This window comes from Ursus arctos, unplaced genomic scaffold (genome assembly GCF_023065955.2).
Source record: "Ursus arctos isolate Adak ecotype North America unplaced genomic scaffold, UrsArc2.0 scaffold_17, whole genome shotgun sequence".
Taxonomy (NCBI): Eukaryota; Metazoa; Chordata; class Mammalia; order Carnivora; family Ursidae; genus Ursus; species Ursus arctos.
Genome location: NW_026622841.1, coordinates 881,474 through 901,916, shown reverse-complemented (window position 1 = coordinate 901,916; position 20,443 = coordinate 881,474). Strand labels below are relative to the sequence as shown.

The 20,443-nt window shown below is 41.6% G+C and overlaps 1 protein-coding gene across 8 annotated transcripts in view; it reads left to right on the top strand.

The window, feature by feature from the left end:
* ATP9B (ATPase phospholipid transporting 9B (putative)) overlaps positions 1–20,443 on the top strand; it is a 250,435-nt gene that overhangs the window by 101,568 nt on the left and 128,424 nt on the right. For 6 of the 8 annotated variants that reach the window (XM_026496508.4, XM_057313317.1, XM_057313322.1 and 3 more), the window contains 2 exons: positions 6,951–7,031; positions 20,058–20,133. In XM_026496508.4, coding sequence (XP_026352293.1) covers positions 6,951–7,031; positions 20,058–20,133 — 157 coding nt within the window. The remainder of the gene's footprint in view (positions 1–6,950; positions 7,032–20,057; positions 20,134–20,443) is intronic. The other 2 variants (XM_057313321.1, XM_057313320.1) reach the window with 1 other exon arrangement.

The window sequence follows — 20,443 nt, the reverse complement described above, 5'->3', positions numbered from 1 at the left end:
GTGAAAGAATATTTTCTTTAAGTGAGAGAGCATGAGATACAGCCCACCATTCGAGGCTCCCACAAGCAGAGGAGATCAGACAAGGCTAAGTAAATTGGGGTTTCCAGGAATAGAAGAGAATAAGTACAAATCTCTAATATATTTTAAGAAATCTGAGGGGATAGTACAGTCCAAACAAAAGCTATGAGAAAAGATCACGTGGAAAGTAGACCTCTTAGAAAGACATGATTGCTGAAATAAAAACACATAAAAAGGACCGGAAGGTTGATTGTTCTGCATCTCTGAGAACATAGGCCAGAGATGGGAAGCATGCATGGATGACTACCATTTCTAGCGTGGTCCTTAATACTACCTGTAATCATTTTGTGTGTGTTTTTTCACTTGTATTGAGGTAAAATTGGAAGACAATGAATTGCACATAATTCAGCTGTACACTTCAGTACACCTGTGAAACCATCACCACAGATAAGATAGAAAGTCTGTAGCCCTTGTTACGTGTCTGTGATCACCTGTGGTCCTGTCACCGGTAGCCAGTGTTTTCGGTCTTCTCAGCTGTCCTGCGGCTCCTACACACCTGCCCTTAATCCCTTTCCCCTGTAAGGCAAGATCATGTGAAGAGAGAAGGGCAGGTGTGTGATCCTGGGGAGGGATTATATCAAGTGGAAATTCCTTCTATTTCCCACCAATACATGAACAGTATTATGCTTATTGGTATTTATTTTTCCTCCCTTTGACCTATTATGATGAAGAATTGTTCCTTCTCCTGTTGAAGGATAATTCTCCCACTACTGTGGCCTAACACTGCTGTTTAGAGACCTTGGCCAGCAATCACCTCCCTCTCTCTTCCTGACCCTCCCTCACAGGCTGTCTTTATTTCCCCTGTGGCCCACAGCTCCGGTGTCTCAGACATTTCTTTTACAGTTTTAGGTTAGTTGAATATATTTAGAATTGTTTTACTTTATCTATTGGCTTTTTAGTACACCTCTTTGCATTTCTTCCATAGTTGCTAGAGCTCATAATATACATTTAACTAAAAGTGTTGTGAAAAGTTAAAATTGTGTCACTTGATGTAAAATGAAAGAACCTTGTCATTGGATGGGTCCATTTACCCTACCTGTCCTTTATGCTGAAAGCGTATTGTGCCCTTTCTGTATGCATCTATGTTTATATGCATTCATATACTTTTTACATGCAGTATATCTGCATATGAACTGTTCCAGTGTTTTGTCTGTATTTTAAGGAAAAATTAAGTGGAAAAACAGGGTTTATTAGTTTTGTTCCTCACCATTCCTTCCTAAAGACTGAATTTGTACTGGATAATATTTCCCTTCAGTCTAAAGAATTTCCGTTATCGTTTATTGTAGTGTATGTCTGCCAATAGTGAATTCTCATTCTTGTTTATCTGAAAATATCTTTATTTCACTTGTTTTTGTGAAGGATATTTTTGCTGAATATTGAATTCTTGGATGACGGATTTTTTTCCCCCATAGCCCTCTATTTTGTTCCACTGTCTCCTGCTTCCGTTATTTCTAATGAGAAATCAGTGTTATTTTGATAATTGTTCCCTGCATGTAATATGTATTTTTCTCTGGGTATTTTGGAGATTTCTCTTTGGCTTTTTAGCAATGTTACTTTGGGTTTTCTTTTCCTTCCTTCCTTCCTTTCTTCCTTCCTTTTAAAAATTTTATTTGTCTAGGTGTTTTCTAGGCTTCATGCATCTGTCTGGGCTGTCAACATATTTTGCATATTTTTAGTCATTATTTCTTCAAATAGTTTTACTTTCCCATTCTTTCTCCACTCCTTCCAGGAACCCAATCGTAAGCATGTTAGATCTCTTGATACCCTGTCAGTGGTGCTGCAGCCATATCCTTTCCGAAATCTTTTTTCTTTGTGTCTTCAGATTCATTATCTCTTGATTTTTCTTCAAGTTCACTGACTCTGTTCTGTCATCTCCAGTCTGCTGTTAAGTTCATCTAATAACTTTATTTCAGATACTGTATTTTTTTAATTCTAGAATTTCCATTTGGTTCTTTTTCCTTAAATATATATTTTTTTCTGTGCTCTGGTTTCCCATTGTTTATTCTTTCGGAGAATATTTTCCTTTAATTCTTTGAGGTGTTAAAATTGCTTTGAAATTCTCATCTCTTAATTCTGATATCTGGTCATCTCCAAAATTAGTCTTTATTGATTGAATTCTTGCCTGAATGTGGATCTTATGTTCTTATGTCTTCATATGTCTAGAAGTTTGGATGGTGTCTTCTGCATTTCTAATGATACATTGTAGACACTCTGGATTGGCTTATGTTCTTCTGAAGAGTACTGTTTTTCTGTTTGGTTTTGTTCTACTTGGCAGTTCACTGGTCTGAAGTCGAACTCCGAGCTCTGTCTTCCCTGCAGTTGGGGTCTTTGTTCACTTCTGTCAGCTGGGCTGCTGGAAACCCACCCCTCATGTGGGTCATGTGGGGTCGGGGTGAGAGGATGCCAGAGTTAGAGCCCCTCTGAGGCACTCTCCCACCTTAGGTCTCCATCTCCCCCATCGCTCTTCAGCTGCTGTGGTTACCCTGTCTTTGGCTTTTGGGTCTTCAGGCCTTCAAGTCTGTGATTTTCTAAGTGTGGTAGCCACGCTAAAACATTTGTTCTGAGGCAAAACCAAAATAAAACAGATAACAAAAAATGAAAATGAGAGCTATAAAAATGGTGAAGTCTCTGTTTTGGGGGATCTTCGAGACCACCCCCAGTTTTAATGATTCCCTAGGAAGACCCCTCCCCCCCCCCCGGACTCAGCACATAGTCCTCCTTATGACCATGATTTATTCGAGCGTCGGGACTCGGGGCACAGCCAAGTGAAAGGCACTGGGGTGAATCTGGAGGAAACGAGGCGCAAGATTCCGGAGCCCCTCCCAGTGGACTTCCACAGGATGTGCTGCACACCCCCAGCAGCACATAATGAGAACACAAGTGAGATGGTGCCTACCAGGGAAGCGCAGGAGAGACTCATGGAGGCATTCCTCTGTCTGGCACATGCCAAGGTGCCAGACTCTCAGAAGGAACCAGATGTTTGGTATAAAGCACACTGATTGAATAAATCGTTCAGGCACAGTGAGTCTTTCTTATCTGGGAATGGTGGGAACGCTCCTGAAATCCACGTCTCTAGACCCCACCCAAGGGCCGGCCTTTCTTGGGAGCAGGCCTTTCTCAAGTCTGTGCTTCTGTTTCTGTACAGCCCACTGCTTTGGCCAAGGTGTCTTTACAGGAGAAGTGCTAGCAGTATTGTTGTTTTAGGACCTCAACCAGCCGGGTGAGACCAATCTGCATGCCTTTTGCCAGGTCTGCCCTTTAGAGGCCCTGGCCAGAGCCCATGAAGTTAGTACCATTCACCACAAAGTCCAAGTGAGAAATCCCAGCTGCCGGATGTGCTCTAGGCCTGGCAGCCCCTTTGAATCTCAAATGCCAATCACTGGCAGCAGGAGGGTTTCCTGCTGGTCTGGAGAGCCTGCCGACAATTGTGAGAAGCAAGGGTGACCACCTTCCTCTGCTCCTCCCCAGTGTTGCGCCACCAGGAGTCCTCACGTTTTCTGCCCAGACTTTCGGCTGAAAGGGTTTTATGCAAGAAGCACAAAGCATTTGGAGTGCCTGGTTGCTGAGTCGGTTGAGTGCCTGAGTCTTGGTTTCAGCTCAGGTCATGAGATTGAGGGGTCGAGGGATCTCAGGGTCGTGAGATAGAGCCCCACTACAGGCTCTATGCTCGGTGGGGAGTCTGCTCTCTGTCTCTCAAATAAATAAATCTTTTCTTTAAAAAAGCACAAAGCATTTTTTACAGGAAATTATTTTTTTCTTTAGAGAAAGAGAGATAGTGTGTGTGTGGGGTAGGAGGAGAGGGGCAGAAGAGGCAGGAGAGAGAGAATCTTTTTTTTTTTTTTTTTTTTTTTTTTTTAAGATTTTATTTATTTATTTGACAGAGATAGAGACAGCCAGCGAGAGAGGGAACACAAGCAGGCGGAGTGGGAGAGGAAGAAGCAGGCTCATAGCGGAGGAGCCTGATGTGGGGCTCGATCCCAGAACGCCGGGATCACGCCCTGAGCCAAAGGCAGACGCTTAACGACCGAGCCACCCAGGCGCCCCAGGAGAGAGAGAATCTTAAGCAGGCTCCATGCCCAGCATGGAGCCCAATGTGAGGCTTGATCTCATGACCCTGAGATCATGACCTGAGCCGAAATCAAGAGTCAGACTCTTAAGAGACTGAGCCACTGAGGCTCCCATACAGTAAAATATTTTTATACAACTTAATCCTGAAGACACATCATGTTTAGGAATTGGTCAAGAGGAAATCTGAATCTTCAAACCATTTCAAAATAGCTTTACATACCCCACCACCCCCACCACCGCTTTGTCCCCATCATTTATCTGGGGGAATGGTCCACAAGAGATCATTTAACTTTCTGGGGCAACAGCACTTACTAATCAAACTACCTTACTCTAAGGTGCATCCGTGGGGGAGGTGAGGGAAGTGGGCTCAGGCACGTGGTCCACTGATGCAAACTGCAGTTGATCTGGAATGCCAACCAGAAGTTAACAGCAGCCAGACTCTCCCGAGACAGAAGGGGGTGTGTCACCAGGATGGTATGGGCCTCCCTCTTGCAGCTTTGGGCAGGGGTCACATGCAGGTACCCATAGCATCTTGATTTCATATGGCCCATCAGAGCGTGGGCCCTTGATCGTGGGCAGCTTGATGCAGGTAACCCAGATGGCCCAGCCAGCATCCAGGCTGTTTTAATGGTTAATGTCCCTCCAAGGGGTGTGGATTCTTGCACCTGTTGCAGGTCCCAGCTCTGTTTGTGAGCCTGTTCCTGCATTCAGCTTGGTGCTCATTGTGCCATGATTGAAATAGCACTGGCAGACTGCGTCAGGTCCAGCTTAGAGTCAAGTGCAGGCATTTGGGGTCTGTGAGTCCAGGGTTCCAAATGATGTGACTTCCAGGCCATGTTGTGAGAGCTGTGCTGCAGACGCCGCATCAGGCCTGCTCCAAGGAGGGCTTGAGGGCAGGGTAGAGATTGGGGGGCCGCCTGTCTCTCAGCACACGTGGGAAGCCCACCCTATTCAGACACCAGCTTGGCCTGCCATCCATGGCTTTTACCTTGCTGTGCAGTGAGCTTGAGTCTGACGAGTTCTTGTTTAAGTGGCTGCTTTTCTCTTTTTCCATTAGTTTTTTCAGTAGTCACTAGATTGTTGTATCAAACCTGCATTTGTATTACAGAATTTACCTTAAACTTAGACGTCTCTTATCACTTTCCAGTTGAGCATCTTCAGTTATCTTCAGGTGTACCTGATGCCTGTTGTTAACATGTAGATTCCTAACGGAATGGAAGAGGAATCCTAGTCTTTCTTCAGAGGTCAGCAGAGAGGCTGAAACTGTGGTCAGCATGGAGGCCAGGGCATTGTGGCTTCAGGGTCCTGGGGGCAGGCTGGCAGTGGCCCTGGCGAGGAGCATGGAGCGGGCTGGAGTTCTTTACCTCCTCGTTGATGTGGGTCTTGTTTAAATTTCAGGCCTGTAGTAAGGACAGATTTCTTGAACTTCTGTATAGCCTTGTGCTTGTCCAGCTTTCTGATAGCCAATTAAGAATATATTTTTTAAAAACAACTGAAATATCAAGAGCTAAAAGACTTCTAATAGTTTACTCTGAAAGGCTCCAGTATAAATAATCTCCATCCGTGGATGTAACTCACCCACTTGGAATATTACTTGTGTCTACATGAATCAGTTTGAAAAATACAGGAGCATATTTAGATTATAACAAATTTAGTAGGTCGCTCTACATCCACGTGATCACTCGCATCCTCCCTGTGTGAACTCAGGTGTGCTTCCTACCTGTGTGCTTTGGAGCTTTGTCTCCTAATGTCAGTTACACGCTGGCGCGTTAGGGTGTGTGGGATCACCATACAGAAGAAATGCAAAGTCACTCTTCCGTGGGCTGGTTAGTGGACAGTGCAGTCAGAATCCCATGTTGGGCGTTGGTGTTGCTGAAGTCCACACAGACGAGGAACTTTCCAGTATTATAAATTCTTTGTGATCTCCTGGTAAAGATAATCATGCACCTTTAAAAAATTAAAATTTGTTATCAATACATTTTCACTTATAACATTATTTTAATAAAATTATATAGTTTCAGAAACTAAAATTTCTAAATTGGCAGACGTACTTTTATAAATGTCTTAAAATAAGTTATTGTGCTTAAATGTCATCTCTGGAGACTTATTGTTTAAGCATTTGCTGTTTCCCGTGAGTGGGGTGACCTAAACCACTTTTTTTCCACTTTGAAGCTAGTTCTGGGAAAATTGCTGTGATGTGTGATTAGTTTAAAGCCTTCCCATACAATTTTATAAATACAGATCGTGGGGATGTGGTTCAGGCACATGGGAGAAATGCAATATGTTCATGGCTTTAAGGAAGTCAGTTGTTTATAGCAAATACAGTAGCGGTGAGAAGAAAAACATGGAAGTAAATTTAGGAATTTGCTGAATTGTTTTATAGAACGTATGCAGAATTGTGAGGATTACTTAAATCCCACTAAATTCTTGGGTACCCGTGTAACTTGTGAATACTCATACACAGTATAACAAAACCCCACAAAGTCTATCTCCACCTTTAAACTTGGAATCTGGGACAGCCCGGGCAACATGGAGTTTTTGAGCATCTCCCAAGTGCTCGACACACACCTGTCATTAAGCGATAGTCTGTTAGAACCAAGAGAAATTGCCACACCTCTGTTGAACTTAAAAATTATTTCCCTTAGTTATCTTCCATCCTAACATACTGTTGGCACACAAAATATAGGAAAACCAATCATCGCTTTTGGTAAATAACATATGAAAAATCTTAGTTGGTGATTGAAAAATTACCAAGTAATTTTGTGTAATTATGATGTAATTAATTCAGATATTCTGTATTCCAGGACCTTTTCTCAATCAGTGCTTATGTTTATGCTCAGAAGCCACAACTGGATATTCATAGTTTTGAAGGCACATTTACCAGGGTAAGTTAAATCTTTTGTTAAATACTAGTGTATTCATTGTTTATAGAAGTTAAAAACAACAAACCTTAAATTTGAATAAATGAAAACAGAAGCTTTGAACTGAAAAGGGGAAGCCTAGAGAATGTTTCAGGTTCTTAAATTTTCCCGCATGCGATCTCTCTGTGGGATATACTCAGTACAGTGCTTTTGTTTAGCAGATTTACTCTGGAAAAGGTCCTTCTCCCTGAGAATATTAGGAGTCGGTAAGATGAAGTACTTTGACTATTTCAGTGTGAGTTTGGGCAGTAGTTAATACACTGTGATACCCACACCGTCTCCTGAATCGTAGGGACTGGACGGCTGGTGTCTGCTCGCGCACGCGTGTGCGCTTCCTTTGATTCCTTGGTGATCCTGGTGTTCTGCTGTAGCTTGAAGCCCCTTCTCCCCGATGACTCCCCCGTCGGATTTGGAGGACTCAGAACTTTTGATTTTATCAGCTTAGACTAGGCTTTATAATACTACTTAAGGGGTTTTAGTATACGACTATAGTTTACTTCTAATTGCTACAGGTTTCTCTTGGTGTAGTCTGCTGCGTTTCTCTCTTGTTCACGTACCGGGATTAGCGAGCAGTTGTCATCATTTGAGAAAGCACTTGCTAATGCCAGATAATGAGCAGATTATGGGGATGTAAAAATGAGGATGCCTGTGGAGGAGATGGTCATTGGTCATTGCTTTGTAACTTTATTTTTACGAGTGCTTCAGTAATAGCATGTTCAAGGTGTTCATGGAAACAGATGAGGGAGATGCGGCAGTGTATAATGAGTTCTGGAGAAAACCAAGATCTTTATATGTTTTTGTAAAAATATTTATGAAAAAAGCATCTTCTAATTAAAGACAATTTAGCATATTTGATAAAAAGCCTTACCAGAGGGCTTCCTTAGTACGATAAGTTAAGAGTTATTAACTTAGAGGGCAGCTGGGTGGCTCAGGTCATGATCCTAGGGTCCTGGGATCAAGTCCCGCATCAGACAGCCTGCTTCTTCCTCTCCCTCTGCCTGCTGCTCTGCCTGCTTGTGTTTTCTCTCTTTCTCAAATAAATGGATAAAATCTTTGGAAAAAAAAGGTATTAACTTAGCCACTCTTAATATTTTGGAGTATTATTTGCTTCCTTTCTGTTTCACAGATTTATATTGCTTATCACTTGCTAAGAGTTAGAAATGTCTGCTAGACAATGTGTGGAATCCCACTGAAGTCAGTGCGAGGGAGCAAGAGTGTGGCTGAACACAGCCAGGCTGCAAAGCACAGTTCACACAGTGCGTGACTGAGCATGGGACAGTGTGTGACTTGTGTGCGTGGCTGAGTGTGTGAGACTGTGTGTGAGTTAGCGTGCAGGTGTGGGGGAAGGGTAGCCAGGCTCCATCCTGAAGGTCTTGTCAGAGGAAGGAAGAAGCCGTTTAAGGATTTTCAGCTTAGACGAGAGATTGTAATAATTGATGTATGTAAAAGAGTCCTCTAGACTTCTGGTTTGCTTGGGATGTAGGCAGTCACCTGAATTTGCTGCCATCCCCACTGCCTCCCCAAACTGTACAGGCCAGGTGTGGGAGTAGCTCGGGCTGCCTGTAGGTCACGCACGCAGCACGCACGGCAGAGCAGCACGCACGGCAGAGAGAAAACACTGTGAGCTCCAGTTTCTGTAAGTGAGGAAAAGTGTTCCACAGGGCACAGGCCCCTCCGGAGCCAGGAGAGGAGGACACAAGGAGTTTGTCTCGGGATTTGGACTTGATCGAGGCCCTGGAGTTCAATGAACCTCCATCGACCTCGTGTGAATTACTGCACGTTCTTGATCGGTGCTGTCCAGCTGCCCGGCCTTCCAAGGCCTCCGTTTGCTATTGCTAACAAGATTTTATTTCACTCTTCTTAAATACATACTCATAGTGGGTTCTGGAGTATTTAAGGAGAAAGAGCTTTATTTTCGTGTACATCTTTCAAAAAGGAGGAAAGGAAAAACCATGCTGAATAACTGGTTTTGTAACCGGAAAGTGGAATTCGTCAGTTTAGTTCCGGGAGTATGAAGTGAGCATTTAAAGAAGTAGTGTGCGTATATTCCTTTTCTAGAATATGAACCTGAGAGGGGAGAATACATGTTGTATAACAGCATAAGTAAGTAAATCAGAATCAGAACAAATTAATTCAGGTGTCCTGTGGCAATACATGTATTATGTATTTTAAGTATGCACATGGTGAATAATGTCTGCTTCTGCCTCACCCTAACCTCAGCTGCTCACTATGTGACATTCCGAGTAATATAAATGATTCATATTATTATTATTGATAGAATTGATTTGCTTATTGTTCAGGACCTAGCAGTTCTCCTTGAAGTTTAGAGTTTAAAACTGTAGCTAGTTTTGAAATATTAGCAATGTTCGTGGGCCTTTAACATTGCCTTCCCATTTAATGTTCTTTATATGCACTTTCTGCTGTCGTTTCTTCTGCAAATCACAGCACACTCATCATTGTTCAGATCTTTTCCAATCAAAATACTCCCTTTCTAAAAAGCAAACCTCTATTTGTTAAGTGCAGTGCACTATTGAGAAAACAGCTTTAAATGGTGACATTTTGCTTTCTCCCTCCCCAGAGCAAATTTCATCTTTGCAAACTGTGTAACATTAAAGAGAAGGAAACCCAGAGACAAAGTTCCTTAGAGATAATTTCTTTCCCATCTTCCCAGTCTTTATTCTGTACTATATGAGATTGGTAAAGAGCTATCTTTTACAATAATTTTCTTGATATTAGAAAAAGTTTGATGTTTAAAGTCCATCATTGTTATTACAGAATTGAAAAGTGTGCAGATACTGTGTGTTCTTCAACACATAATTGTGCTAGAAATAGACAAAATGAATTCACATGATTAAATAGTTGTAAAAAAGGAATGGGAGAACCAACTTAAGTTTCTAAAACGAAATTGAATTGAATCTTTTATTTGTAGTTTAGAAAGCCTTGTAATATGTGTATATTTACATATTTTCAAATATTTTATTTATTTATTTTAGAGAAAGAGAGAGCACAAGGGGGGTGGTGGGGGAAGAGCAGAAGGAGAGGGAAAGAATCTCAAGCAGCTCCCCACTGAGTGCAGAGCCAGACGTGGGGCTCGATCTCATGGCCCTGAGATGATGACCTGAGCTGAAATCAAGAGTCGGATGCTTAATCAACTGAGCCACCCAGGCGCCCTCATGTATATTTTTGATGCCTTATTTTCTTGGAGTTTGACACAGTGGGAAAATGTTGTACTAAAGGATATGCGTGCATTAGTAATGTTTAAATGTCCATGTATAGGGACCCCTAGGAAGAGTTTCAGACTCATAAAATCACTCATTTGTACTTTTGTGGTCACGTGGTGATGGGCAGCTGCAGGCAGGTTGGCCTAAAGGAGTGCTTCAAAGGCGTGCCGCCGAAATAGGACAGCTTACAATAACAGCAGACCCTGGCTTCATGCGGAGTGCAAAGATAAGGGGCACTGGAAAGTAGAGGGGGAGCTCCACGTGTTTCTACTCTTTGATTTATTCACTTCCTGGGCAGGTATGGGCGCCTATGCTGTGCGAGGCGCTCAGAAGGTCTAGCGCAACACCATAGTTACATAGCTCACAGTCTGGGGGGCGGGTAGAGAAGCATGGAAATTGCCCCAATACATGAAAATAATTCAGTTCATATTAGAGAATCATTTAGTTTGTTTCATACTTTAAATGATAAGTGTATGTGTCACACTTATCTGGCAGGATTTTTTCAGATTATATACTCCGTTTGCTAGGTTGTGGCTGTAACTCCTAGATTAACATACAATTGAAATATAAGCCATGTGTACCGTATTTGGGAAATAGAAGTGAGTTTACATAGATTGTTCTGTCTGTCCAACAGTGTCTGTCAGAGTTGGATTCTAAGAGCTTCTCTCAGTGCATCAGAAATGAGACAGTTCAGTTCAGGTATAAATAAATTCAAGTACAAAACAGTTGACGTGTAGAGGGCTTCTGTATTGTAAAGACTCCAGTGACGGTGTGTTAGCTGCTTTCCGGGAGCTGGATCTGATGCCAGCGGTGTTCTAAGACTTGTAAGGATGTGATTGCCACTGGTGTAAAGCTGTATAAAATGCAGTGTTTAGTTAAAAGTACTACAAAGTGTGATAGTCTTATCCTTCTGATGGAAACACTAATGTTACTCTTTTGACTCTTCTTTCAAGTTGTTTTCCATTAACACATTTTTATTGGGATAGTGTAAGCCTGTTGTTTTTTTTTTTACTTAAGAAATACTTTTCCTTAGTATTTTGTGTATCGATGGAGTTGCGTGATTATCGGTAGGTTTTCCAGCTAAACCTAGGAAATGCAGCAAGGTGTGTAGCGTATTTTACCTGACAACTGTAACTGGAGCAGTAACTTCAGGGAGACTGTAAGATGAAAAAGAAACGTGAGTGTCTCCAGAAGCAGGGCGTGGGCCGACGAGGCAGGCGGCTTCCATGGCCCATAGATCCCTGTAATCACGGGCCATCTGTGGGGGCGCCTGGGTGGCTCAGTCGTTAAGCGTCGACCTTCAGCTCAGGGCATGATCCCGGCGTTCTGGGATCGAGCCCCGCATCAGGCTCTTCTGTGGGGAGCCTGCTTCTTCCTCTCCCACTCCCCCTGCTTGTGTTCCCTCTGACGCTGGCTGTCTCTCTGTCAAGTAAATAAATAAATAAGAATCTTAAAAAAAAAAAAAAAAGGCCATCTGTGGAGCTCCTGGATTCTAACACCCAGTCTAAGAACTGTATTTGGAGACTTCCTTTTCTTTTCTGTTCTTTGATACCATTGCACCTCTGCCCGCCCGTGTGTGTGCCTGTGGCGCACTGTGTGTCATCGTGTGTGTCCCTTGTTGGCTCTTGTACTAGACCAGTGGCGACTGTGGTGAAAGGAGGTCTCAGCTCTGCTCGTGGCGTCCGTTTCTAACACGGGCTGTGGGCTGTGCTTAGGTACCGGGTACCTGTTGGAAAGAGTAGAATGAACTCTCCTCTTCCCACAGGATGTACCTGAGGCGCAGTTAAATTAAATCCCCTCTCCGCTCTTAAAATGGGTTGATTTTTAAGAAACAGCACTCACCTGTGTTTTGAACACTGAATGACATTGCCTGTCTCATCTGTCGAGTGGTAGCTTTTTTTTTAGGGTGCACTGACGGCATTGTGAGGGCAGATGGGTGTGGTCCGAAGACTTAACTGCTGACCGACCAGTGCTCGGAATGCAAGAGGCTGAGCAGTGGCCGCCCCTGCTGTCCCACGTCCACCGGCAGCTATGTGCCAAGCCCTTCCCTTGAATTCAGTTTAAATTATAACATTGCACCTGATCAATATTTACAATACTAGGGGAAATATTTTGGAAACTTGTCTGGATTGGTTTAGATTAGTTGTGCCTCACAAGTAAATCAGAGAACCAAATATCTAGCAAGTATCCAAGTATTCAGCAAAACGGCCAGAATTTATATCATTTGAAAATTATCCGATGACGGCGCCTGGGTGGCTCAGTCGGTGAGGTGTCTGCCTTCGGCTCAGGTCATGATCCCAGGGTGCTGGGATCAAGTTCTGCATTAGGTTCCCTGCTCAGTGGGGAATCTGCTTCTCCCTTTGCCCTTCACCCTGCTTGTGCTCTCTCTCGCATGCTCGCTCTCTCTCAAAATCTTCAAAAAAAAGAAAAGGAAATGGTTTGATGAGTGAACGGAAGGAAAATGCCAGTAGCACAGACCTCTGTTTCTTACACACACGTTAGAAAATTTCAGTTTCTTTCCTCCTTTCCAAGTTACTTTTATTTCTCTGTGACCTTAAAATACAATTCTCCATGGAGGGGGCATTATAGAGGAGAGACTCATGCCAGGACAGTGAAGGGTTTGGTACCTCATAGACACTTAGAGGCAATATGCCTCCACACTTAAAATCTTTCCTGGGTTACTTCCAGGGGCAGAGCTCCGGGCTTTTGTAATTCTCTGTTCTAGAAACACTCCATAACCAAAATTGCAAGATGCTGTGTAGACGATGACTTCAGATCAAGGTGAAAAGTTCCCAGATTTGAAATACTTTTGTGTTTAAACACACACGTTACAATCTAAAGACAAAACTAGAGTGTGCGTTATTGATTGCTGTTGTGATAGTGACGTGTGGCCGTGCTTGAGATCCGTAAACAGTAGTTTGTGACATACAGCTTATCTGTGAGCTTTTTTTAATGAAAAGTACCTAGTGTAATAATAATTTTAAAGAAAAATACAAATGTTGCCTTTATAGAGGTAGATACAGTTATGTATTAGTTTTAAAATATTCAGATACACTTTTTTCTCCCGTGAATGTACATATATATGTACATTTGAAAAGCATAATCCTTGTCCTTAGTGAAAGGCAAGGAGAGGATATTGATACTCTATAATAGCTACTAAGTAGAGGTTGATGGGTTAATTTATAATTTATCTGTGATAATATTTTATACGTTTCCAGGAATGCTGTGGTGTTATTAAGTTACATATTGGAAGATACAATTTTAGTTTGCTGCCTGAAAAAATTAGAACATATAGTGGTTTAATGCAAATATAAAACTATTTTATTTATGTTAGAGTTAAATATCTTAAAAATGAATTGATTAAAGGCATTCTTTCCACTTATAATTTCATTTTAAAAAATATTCCCATAATCTTTGTAATTTTTTTCATTTTGTTATGGTAAAATACACATAGCATAAAATTTACCATCTTAAACATTTTTAAGTGTGTAGTGCAGTGGCAGTAAGTACATTCATTATGTTGTGCGGGAATCACCACTGTCCACCTCCGTACCGTTTCATCTCCTAAAACTGAAACTCTGCCCCAGTTAAACACTCACTCCCCCTACTGGTCCCTCCAGCCCTTGGCAAGCACCATTCTCCTTTCTGTCTCCGAGATTTTTTTGGCTAAGTACCTCACGTAACTAGAATCATGCAGTGTTTGTCTTATTGCGATTGGCTTGTTTTACTTGGCACCATGTCCTCAGGGATTATCTGTGTAGTAGCAGGTGTAGTAGACTCAGTAATATTCCATTAGATGGATAGGCCACATTTGGCCTGTCCATTCATCCATCCATGGGACATTGGGTTACTTCCACGTTGTAGCTATCATGAATAATTCTGCTACCAACGTGGATGTACAAATATCTCTTCCAGACCCTCCTTTCCGTTTTGGGGGGTCTGTACCCAGAAGTGGAATTTCTGGATCAAATCCTAATTCTGCTTTCAATTTTTGGGGACCCGCCATACCGTTTTCCACAGCGGCTGCACCATTTTACATTCCCACCAACAGTGCACAGGGGTCCTGTGTCTCCACATCCTCCATTTTCGGTTTTTCTGACTGTTGCCGTCCTCATGAGTGTGCGGTGGAACCTCATTGTGGTTTTGTTTGCAGTTTCCTAATGATTAGTGATATTGAGCATCTTTTCATGTCTTTTTTGGCCATTTGTATATCTTTGGAGAAATGTCTCTTCAAGTCTTTTTCCCCCTTTTTAACATTTTTTTGGTGGTGGTAGTGGTGAGTTTCAGGAGTTCTCTTTATATTCTGGGTGTTAATCCCTTGTCAGATCTATGATTTGCAGATATTTTCTCCCATTCTGTGGGTTGTCTTTTTACTCTGGATAGTGTCTTTTGATACACACAATTTAAAATTTTCATGAAGTTCAATTTGTCTGTTCTTTCTCTTGCTGCCTCTGCCTTTGGTGTCACATCCAAGAAATCACTGCCAAATCCAGTGCCTTGAAGCTTTTGTCCTATGTTTTCTTCTAAGGGTTTGGTTGTTTTACGTCTTACATTTAGGTCTGTGATCCATTTTGAGTTATTTTTGTATGTGGTATTAGGGAAGGGTAACTTCATTGTTTTGCATGTGGATATCCAGTTTTCCCGGCATCATTAGTTGAAAGACCCTTTTCCCAGGTTTAAGGTCTTGGCACCCTCATCAAAAATTATTTAACCATATATGAAAGTGTTTGTTTCTGGGCTCTTCATTTTATTCCATTGGTCTGTATGTCTGTCTTTATGCCAGCACCACACCATTCTGATTACTGTAGATTTGTAGTAAGTTTTAAAATCAAGAAGTATGATTCTTCCAGTTTTGTTTTTTTGTTCCTCCAAGACTGTTTTGGATATTGGGATCCTTTGAGATTCCATATGAATTTTAAGAGGGTTTTTCTGTTTCTGCAGAAAATGTCATTGGGATTTTGATAAAGGATTGCATTGAATCTGCAGATCACTTTGGGAAGTCTTGACATTTTAACAATATTAAGTCTTTATTTTTTAATCACAAAAGCGTATGGAATCTTTGCTTTTTCTGCATCAGTTCAGATGATCATGTGGATTTTTTTCTTCATTCTGTTAATGTAATTTATTACATTGATTGGCGTACATGTTGAACCAGCCTTGCATTCTGCTTGGTCATAGTGTATAATCCTTCTAATATTTTGCTAAATTCTCTTTGCTAGTATTACAAGATTTTGGCATCAGTGATCATAAAGGATGTTGATCTTTAGTTTATTTTTCTTATCATGTCTTTGTCTGGCTTTGGTATCGGTTGTGCCAGGTTTATAGAGTGAGTTAGGAGATGTCCCTTCTCTTTAATTTTTCGGAGTAGTTTGAGAAGGATTGATGTTAGTTTTTCTTTGCATTTTTGGTAGATTTCACCAGTGAAGTCATTGGATCCAGGCCTTTTCTCCATCAGATTTTTTATTATTGATTCAAACTCTTAACTAGATACAGGTCTGTTCAGATTTCATATTTCTTCATGATTAGTCTTAGTAGGTTTTGTGTTTCTAGAAAGTCATCCATTCTTCCAGTTTCTTGGTTCCTTTTTATTTCTGTTGAAGTGTAGTGATTTTCCTACTTTGGTTTCTGAATTTAGTAATTTGGGTCTTCTTTTTTTTTCTTAGTCCAACTAGCTAAACGTTGGCCAATTTTGTCGATGTTTTCAAAGAACGAACTTCTGCTTTCATTCACTTTTAGGATTGTTTTCCTGTTCTTTATTTCATTTGTCTTTGCTCTACTCTTTATTTTTTCCTTTTTTCAGCTAGCTTTAGGTTTAGATTAGTCTTCTTTTTCTAGTTCCAAAGTTGTAAAGTTAGGTCATCAATTTGAGATCTTTCCTCTTTTTTAATATAAGCATTTATAGCTATAAATTTCCCCCTTAGCACCACTTATGTTGCACCTCACAAGTTTTTGTAAGTTGTGCTTTCATTAACATTTGTCTCTAAGTATCTTTTAATTTCCTTTGTGATTTTTTCATAATCCATTGGTTGTTTAAAAGTGTTTAATTTCCACAATTTTGTGAATTTTCTGTTATTGATTTCTAACTTTATCTCATGGTTGGAGTAGTTACTTTGTATGATGATCTGTTGGGGCTTAATTTGTAACATAAGGTCTATCCTGGGAAATGTGCCATGTGCACTTGAGACGAATGTGTATGCTGTTTTTGGGTGGAGTGTTCTGTTTGTCTATTAGATCTAGTTGGCTTATTTTGCTAAGTTTTCTTTGTACTTAGTTCTGTCTGGTTGTTCTAGCCATAATTGTGAGTGGAATATTAAGGTCTCTATTACTGTTGAGCTATCTCTCCCTTAAATTCTGTCAGTTTTTGCTTCATATATTTTTATAGATTTTCATTAGATGCACAGTTGTTTGTAATCCTATCTTCCTGCCTTATTGAACATTTAATTAATATATAATTTCTCTTGGAACCTCTTTTGGTGTAACATTTAATTTGTCTGATATTAGTATAGCCACACCTGCTCACTTTGTTTACTATTCTCATGGAATATCTCTTCCCATAGTTTGACTTGCAACCTCTCTGTCTTTGGATCTAAAGTGAGTCTCAGCATCTAAACAGTATATACTTGGATCATGTATTTTTATCCATTGTGCCAATCTCTATCTTTTGATTGTTGAGTTTAACCCATTGATACATTTTTTTAAAGATTTTATTTATTTATTTGACAGAGAGACAGCCAGCGAGAGAGAGAACACAGGCAGGGGGAGTGGGAGAGGAAGAAGCAGGCTCATAGCAGAGGAGCCTGATGTGGGGCTCGATCCCAGGACTCTGGGATCATGCCCTGAGCCAAAGGCAGATGCTTAACGGCTGAGCCACCCAGGCGCCCCAAACCCATTGATACTTGAAGTAATTACTTAAAAGAAGGGACTAAACTTCTGTCATTGTTCAGTTTTCTCTGTGTGCCTTATAGTTTTTTGTTTTGTTTTGTTTTGGTTTTTTGTCCCTCATTTCCTACATTACTGTCTTCTATTGTGTTTAGTTGGTTTTTGTAGGGAAATGTTTAAATTTCTCATTTCCTTTTGTGTATATTCCATAGATGTTTTCTTTGTGGTTACCATGGGAATTACATTTAACATTCTAAAGATATAACACTCTAGTTTGAATTTATACCAACTTAAGTTCAATAACATACAAAGACTCCGCTCCTTTATAGCTCTGTCCCCACCCCTTTTGTTCGCTTATGTCACACAATTACATCTTTATACGTTCTGTGCCTAAAAATGTAGATGAATAATTCTTTTAAATGCACCAGCCTCTTAAATAATGTAGAAAACAAGATTTGGAGTTACAACCCAAAATTACAACAATACTAGGTTTTATGTATTAGTCTGTTAAGTCATGTAGAGAACAAAACATGCAGTTACAAACCGTTGTAACAATAATATTTGCTTTTATAATTGCCTGTGTACTTACTATTCTTGAGATCTTTATTTCTCTGTGTAGTTTCGAGTTACTGTATCCTCCTCTTGCACCTGCAGGACTCTGTTGAGTGGTTCTTGCTGGAAAGGTCTAGTGGTCACGTACTGTCTTAGCTTTTGTTGGTCTGGGAATGTCTTGATTTTACCCTGATTTTTGAAGGACAATTTTGCTGGATATAGGATTCTTGGCTGACATGGGTGTGTGTGTGTGTGAGCACTTTGAATATACCCACACACTACCTTCTGACCTCCGGTATTTCTAATGAGAAATCTGCACCTAACTATGGGGATCCCTTGTATGTAATGCTTTGCTTCTCTTGTACTGCTTTCAAGATTCTCTTTTTTCTTTGTCTTTTTTTTTTTTTTTTGGTAAGATTTATTTATTTACATTAGAGAAGGAGATAGCACGTGATGGGGAGGGGCGGAGGGAGAACGAGAGAATCTCAGGCACACTCGCGCTGAGCACAGAGTCCAATGCAGGGGTCCGTCTCGCGACCCTGAGATCATGGCCCGGGCTGAAACAAGAGTTGGACACCTAACTGACTGAACTACCTGGGCGTCCTTGTCTTTGTCTTTTAAAACTTCTATTATCATGAGTCTCTGGGCGCCTGGGTAGCGCAGTCGTTAAAAGCGTCTGCCTTCGGCTCAGGGCGTGATCCCGGCGTTCCGGGATCGAGTCCCACATCGGGCTCCTCCGCTGGGAGCCTGCTTCTTCCTCTCTCTCACTCCCCTGCTGTGTTCCCTCTCTCGCTGGCTGTCTCTCTGTCACATAAATAAATAAAAAATCTTAAATAAAAAAAAAAAAAAAATCATGAGTCTCTATGTGGGTCTCTTTGAGCTCTTCTTCCTGGGATTTGGTTGACCTTCTTCACTGTTTACATGCATGCCTTTCATCAGGTTAGGGGTGTTTTCATCCAGTACTTCTTCACATGTTTTCTCTGCCCTTTTCACTCTGTTTTCCCGGGATTCCCACAATACATATATTGGTTTGTACCGTGGTATCCTGCACTCCCTCAGACCCTTCTAATTTTCCTCCACCTGTTTTCATTCTGTTTCCAGATTTGGTCATCTCCATCGTTCTGTGTTCAGGTTTGCTGACTCTTCTGCAGGGTTAGATCTGCCTTGAGTCTCTTTAGAGAAATTTTCATTTCAGTTATTGCACTTTTGAGCTCTTGACTTTCTTCTGGTTTCTGTTTAGGTTTTCTGTCTCCATATTTACATTTCGTTCACAGATTGTTTTCTTGGCATTCTCCACATCTTCATTTTATAAAACATCGTTAATACTTCTCTTTTAAAGTCTGTCTAGTGTATCTGACATCAGGTCTTTTTCAGGGGTAGTTTCTGTTGATTGATAATTTTCCTTTATATGGGCCCTATTTTTTTGGGTGTTTTTTTTTTTTTTAATGCCTTTTTATTGTTGAACACTTTTTTTTTTTTTTTTTTGGTATAATAATGTGGTAACTCTAGAAGTCAGTTCACACCCTTCCTCAGGGTTTACTGGGTTTTTAATCATTATATTTATTTATTTGTTTATTTATTATTATTATTATTATTATTATTATTATTATTATAGACTCTGTGCCGGGTTATCAGTCTGAGGTGTGCATCTGATGTCTTTTCAGGTCTTTTCTGAGATTTTTCTTGGGGACGCACAGTCACTTTGTGTTTTTTTCCATATGTGCAGTTGTTTTAGAATGTTCTAGTGTTTAATGTCTGGCTCCCAAAAAGGGGGTAAGGGGGCACTCGCCCTCTCGATGCCCTTGAAGTCACTCGAGCTGGAGCTGGAGGGGCGACAGCACGGGCGCCCAGCCTCCTGTGTCTGCACCTGTGTGATCAGAAGCAGCCATCAGTGATGAGAGCATAGACTCCTGCTCTTTGGAGGACGGGGCCCTTTCTGCCCACCTGGCGTCTGCGGGCTGCTCCAGAAGCAGGTGCACAGCTGCCTGCCTCGTGGTTGGGTAGCTGTGACTGCGCTAAGAGCTAGAAGAGACCAAACCGACTATTTCCCCTGGATAGTTGCAAGCCTGCAGCAGACTCCGCGGTCCCCAGATAGTCCCATCAGACAGATTCTGCCCGTGCAGTCGTGGCCCAGGTGGGGAGAGATTCCTAGAGCTCCCTGCTCTGCCCTCTTCCCAGGATCCTCTGTCTCAATTCCCTTGTTTTTCACCTTTATTCTGCAGTGCCATTTCACTGCTCATTAACTGAATCCAGCTTGTACACTTGGTTTTATCACTGCAGATATCTGAAGTAAAAAGTAGCTTACTTGCCATTTTTCCCCTTCTCTCTCTCTGAACAGGAAGACTGTGACCCACCCGTTCATGAGAGTCTCAGCATAGAAAATACGCTGTGGGCGAGCACCATTGTCGCATCAGGTATGAAGCGAGTTCTCTCGTTAGCGTCAGCTCTCACGTACAGGTGGTGCTTTGTGTATTGGAGTGACTGGGCAGTTCTCTGAGAATGCCTTGTGCCACACAGGGACCTTACTGATCATACCCTGTAGTTGGCGGGTGTGGGGTAGGCCCTGAGGGGCTGTGTTCTAGGCAAGCTCTGGCTGTGGGCTGTGCATTGCAAAGAGCAAGACCCAGAGCAGTGGGGGGGGGGGGGGGGGGAGGAGGGGCAGGGGGTGCACCCTCCATGGCACAGGGCACACTCATTTTGCTGGTACTGATACCTTTTCTCGGC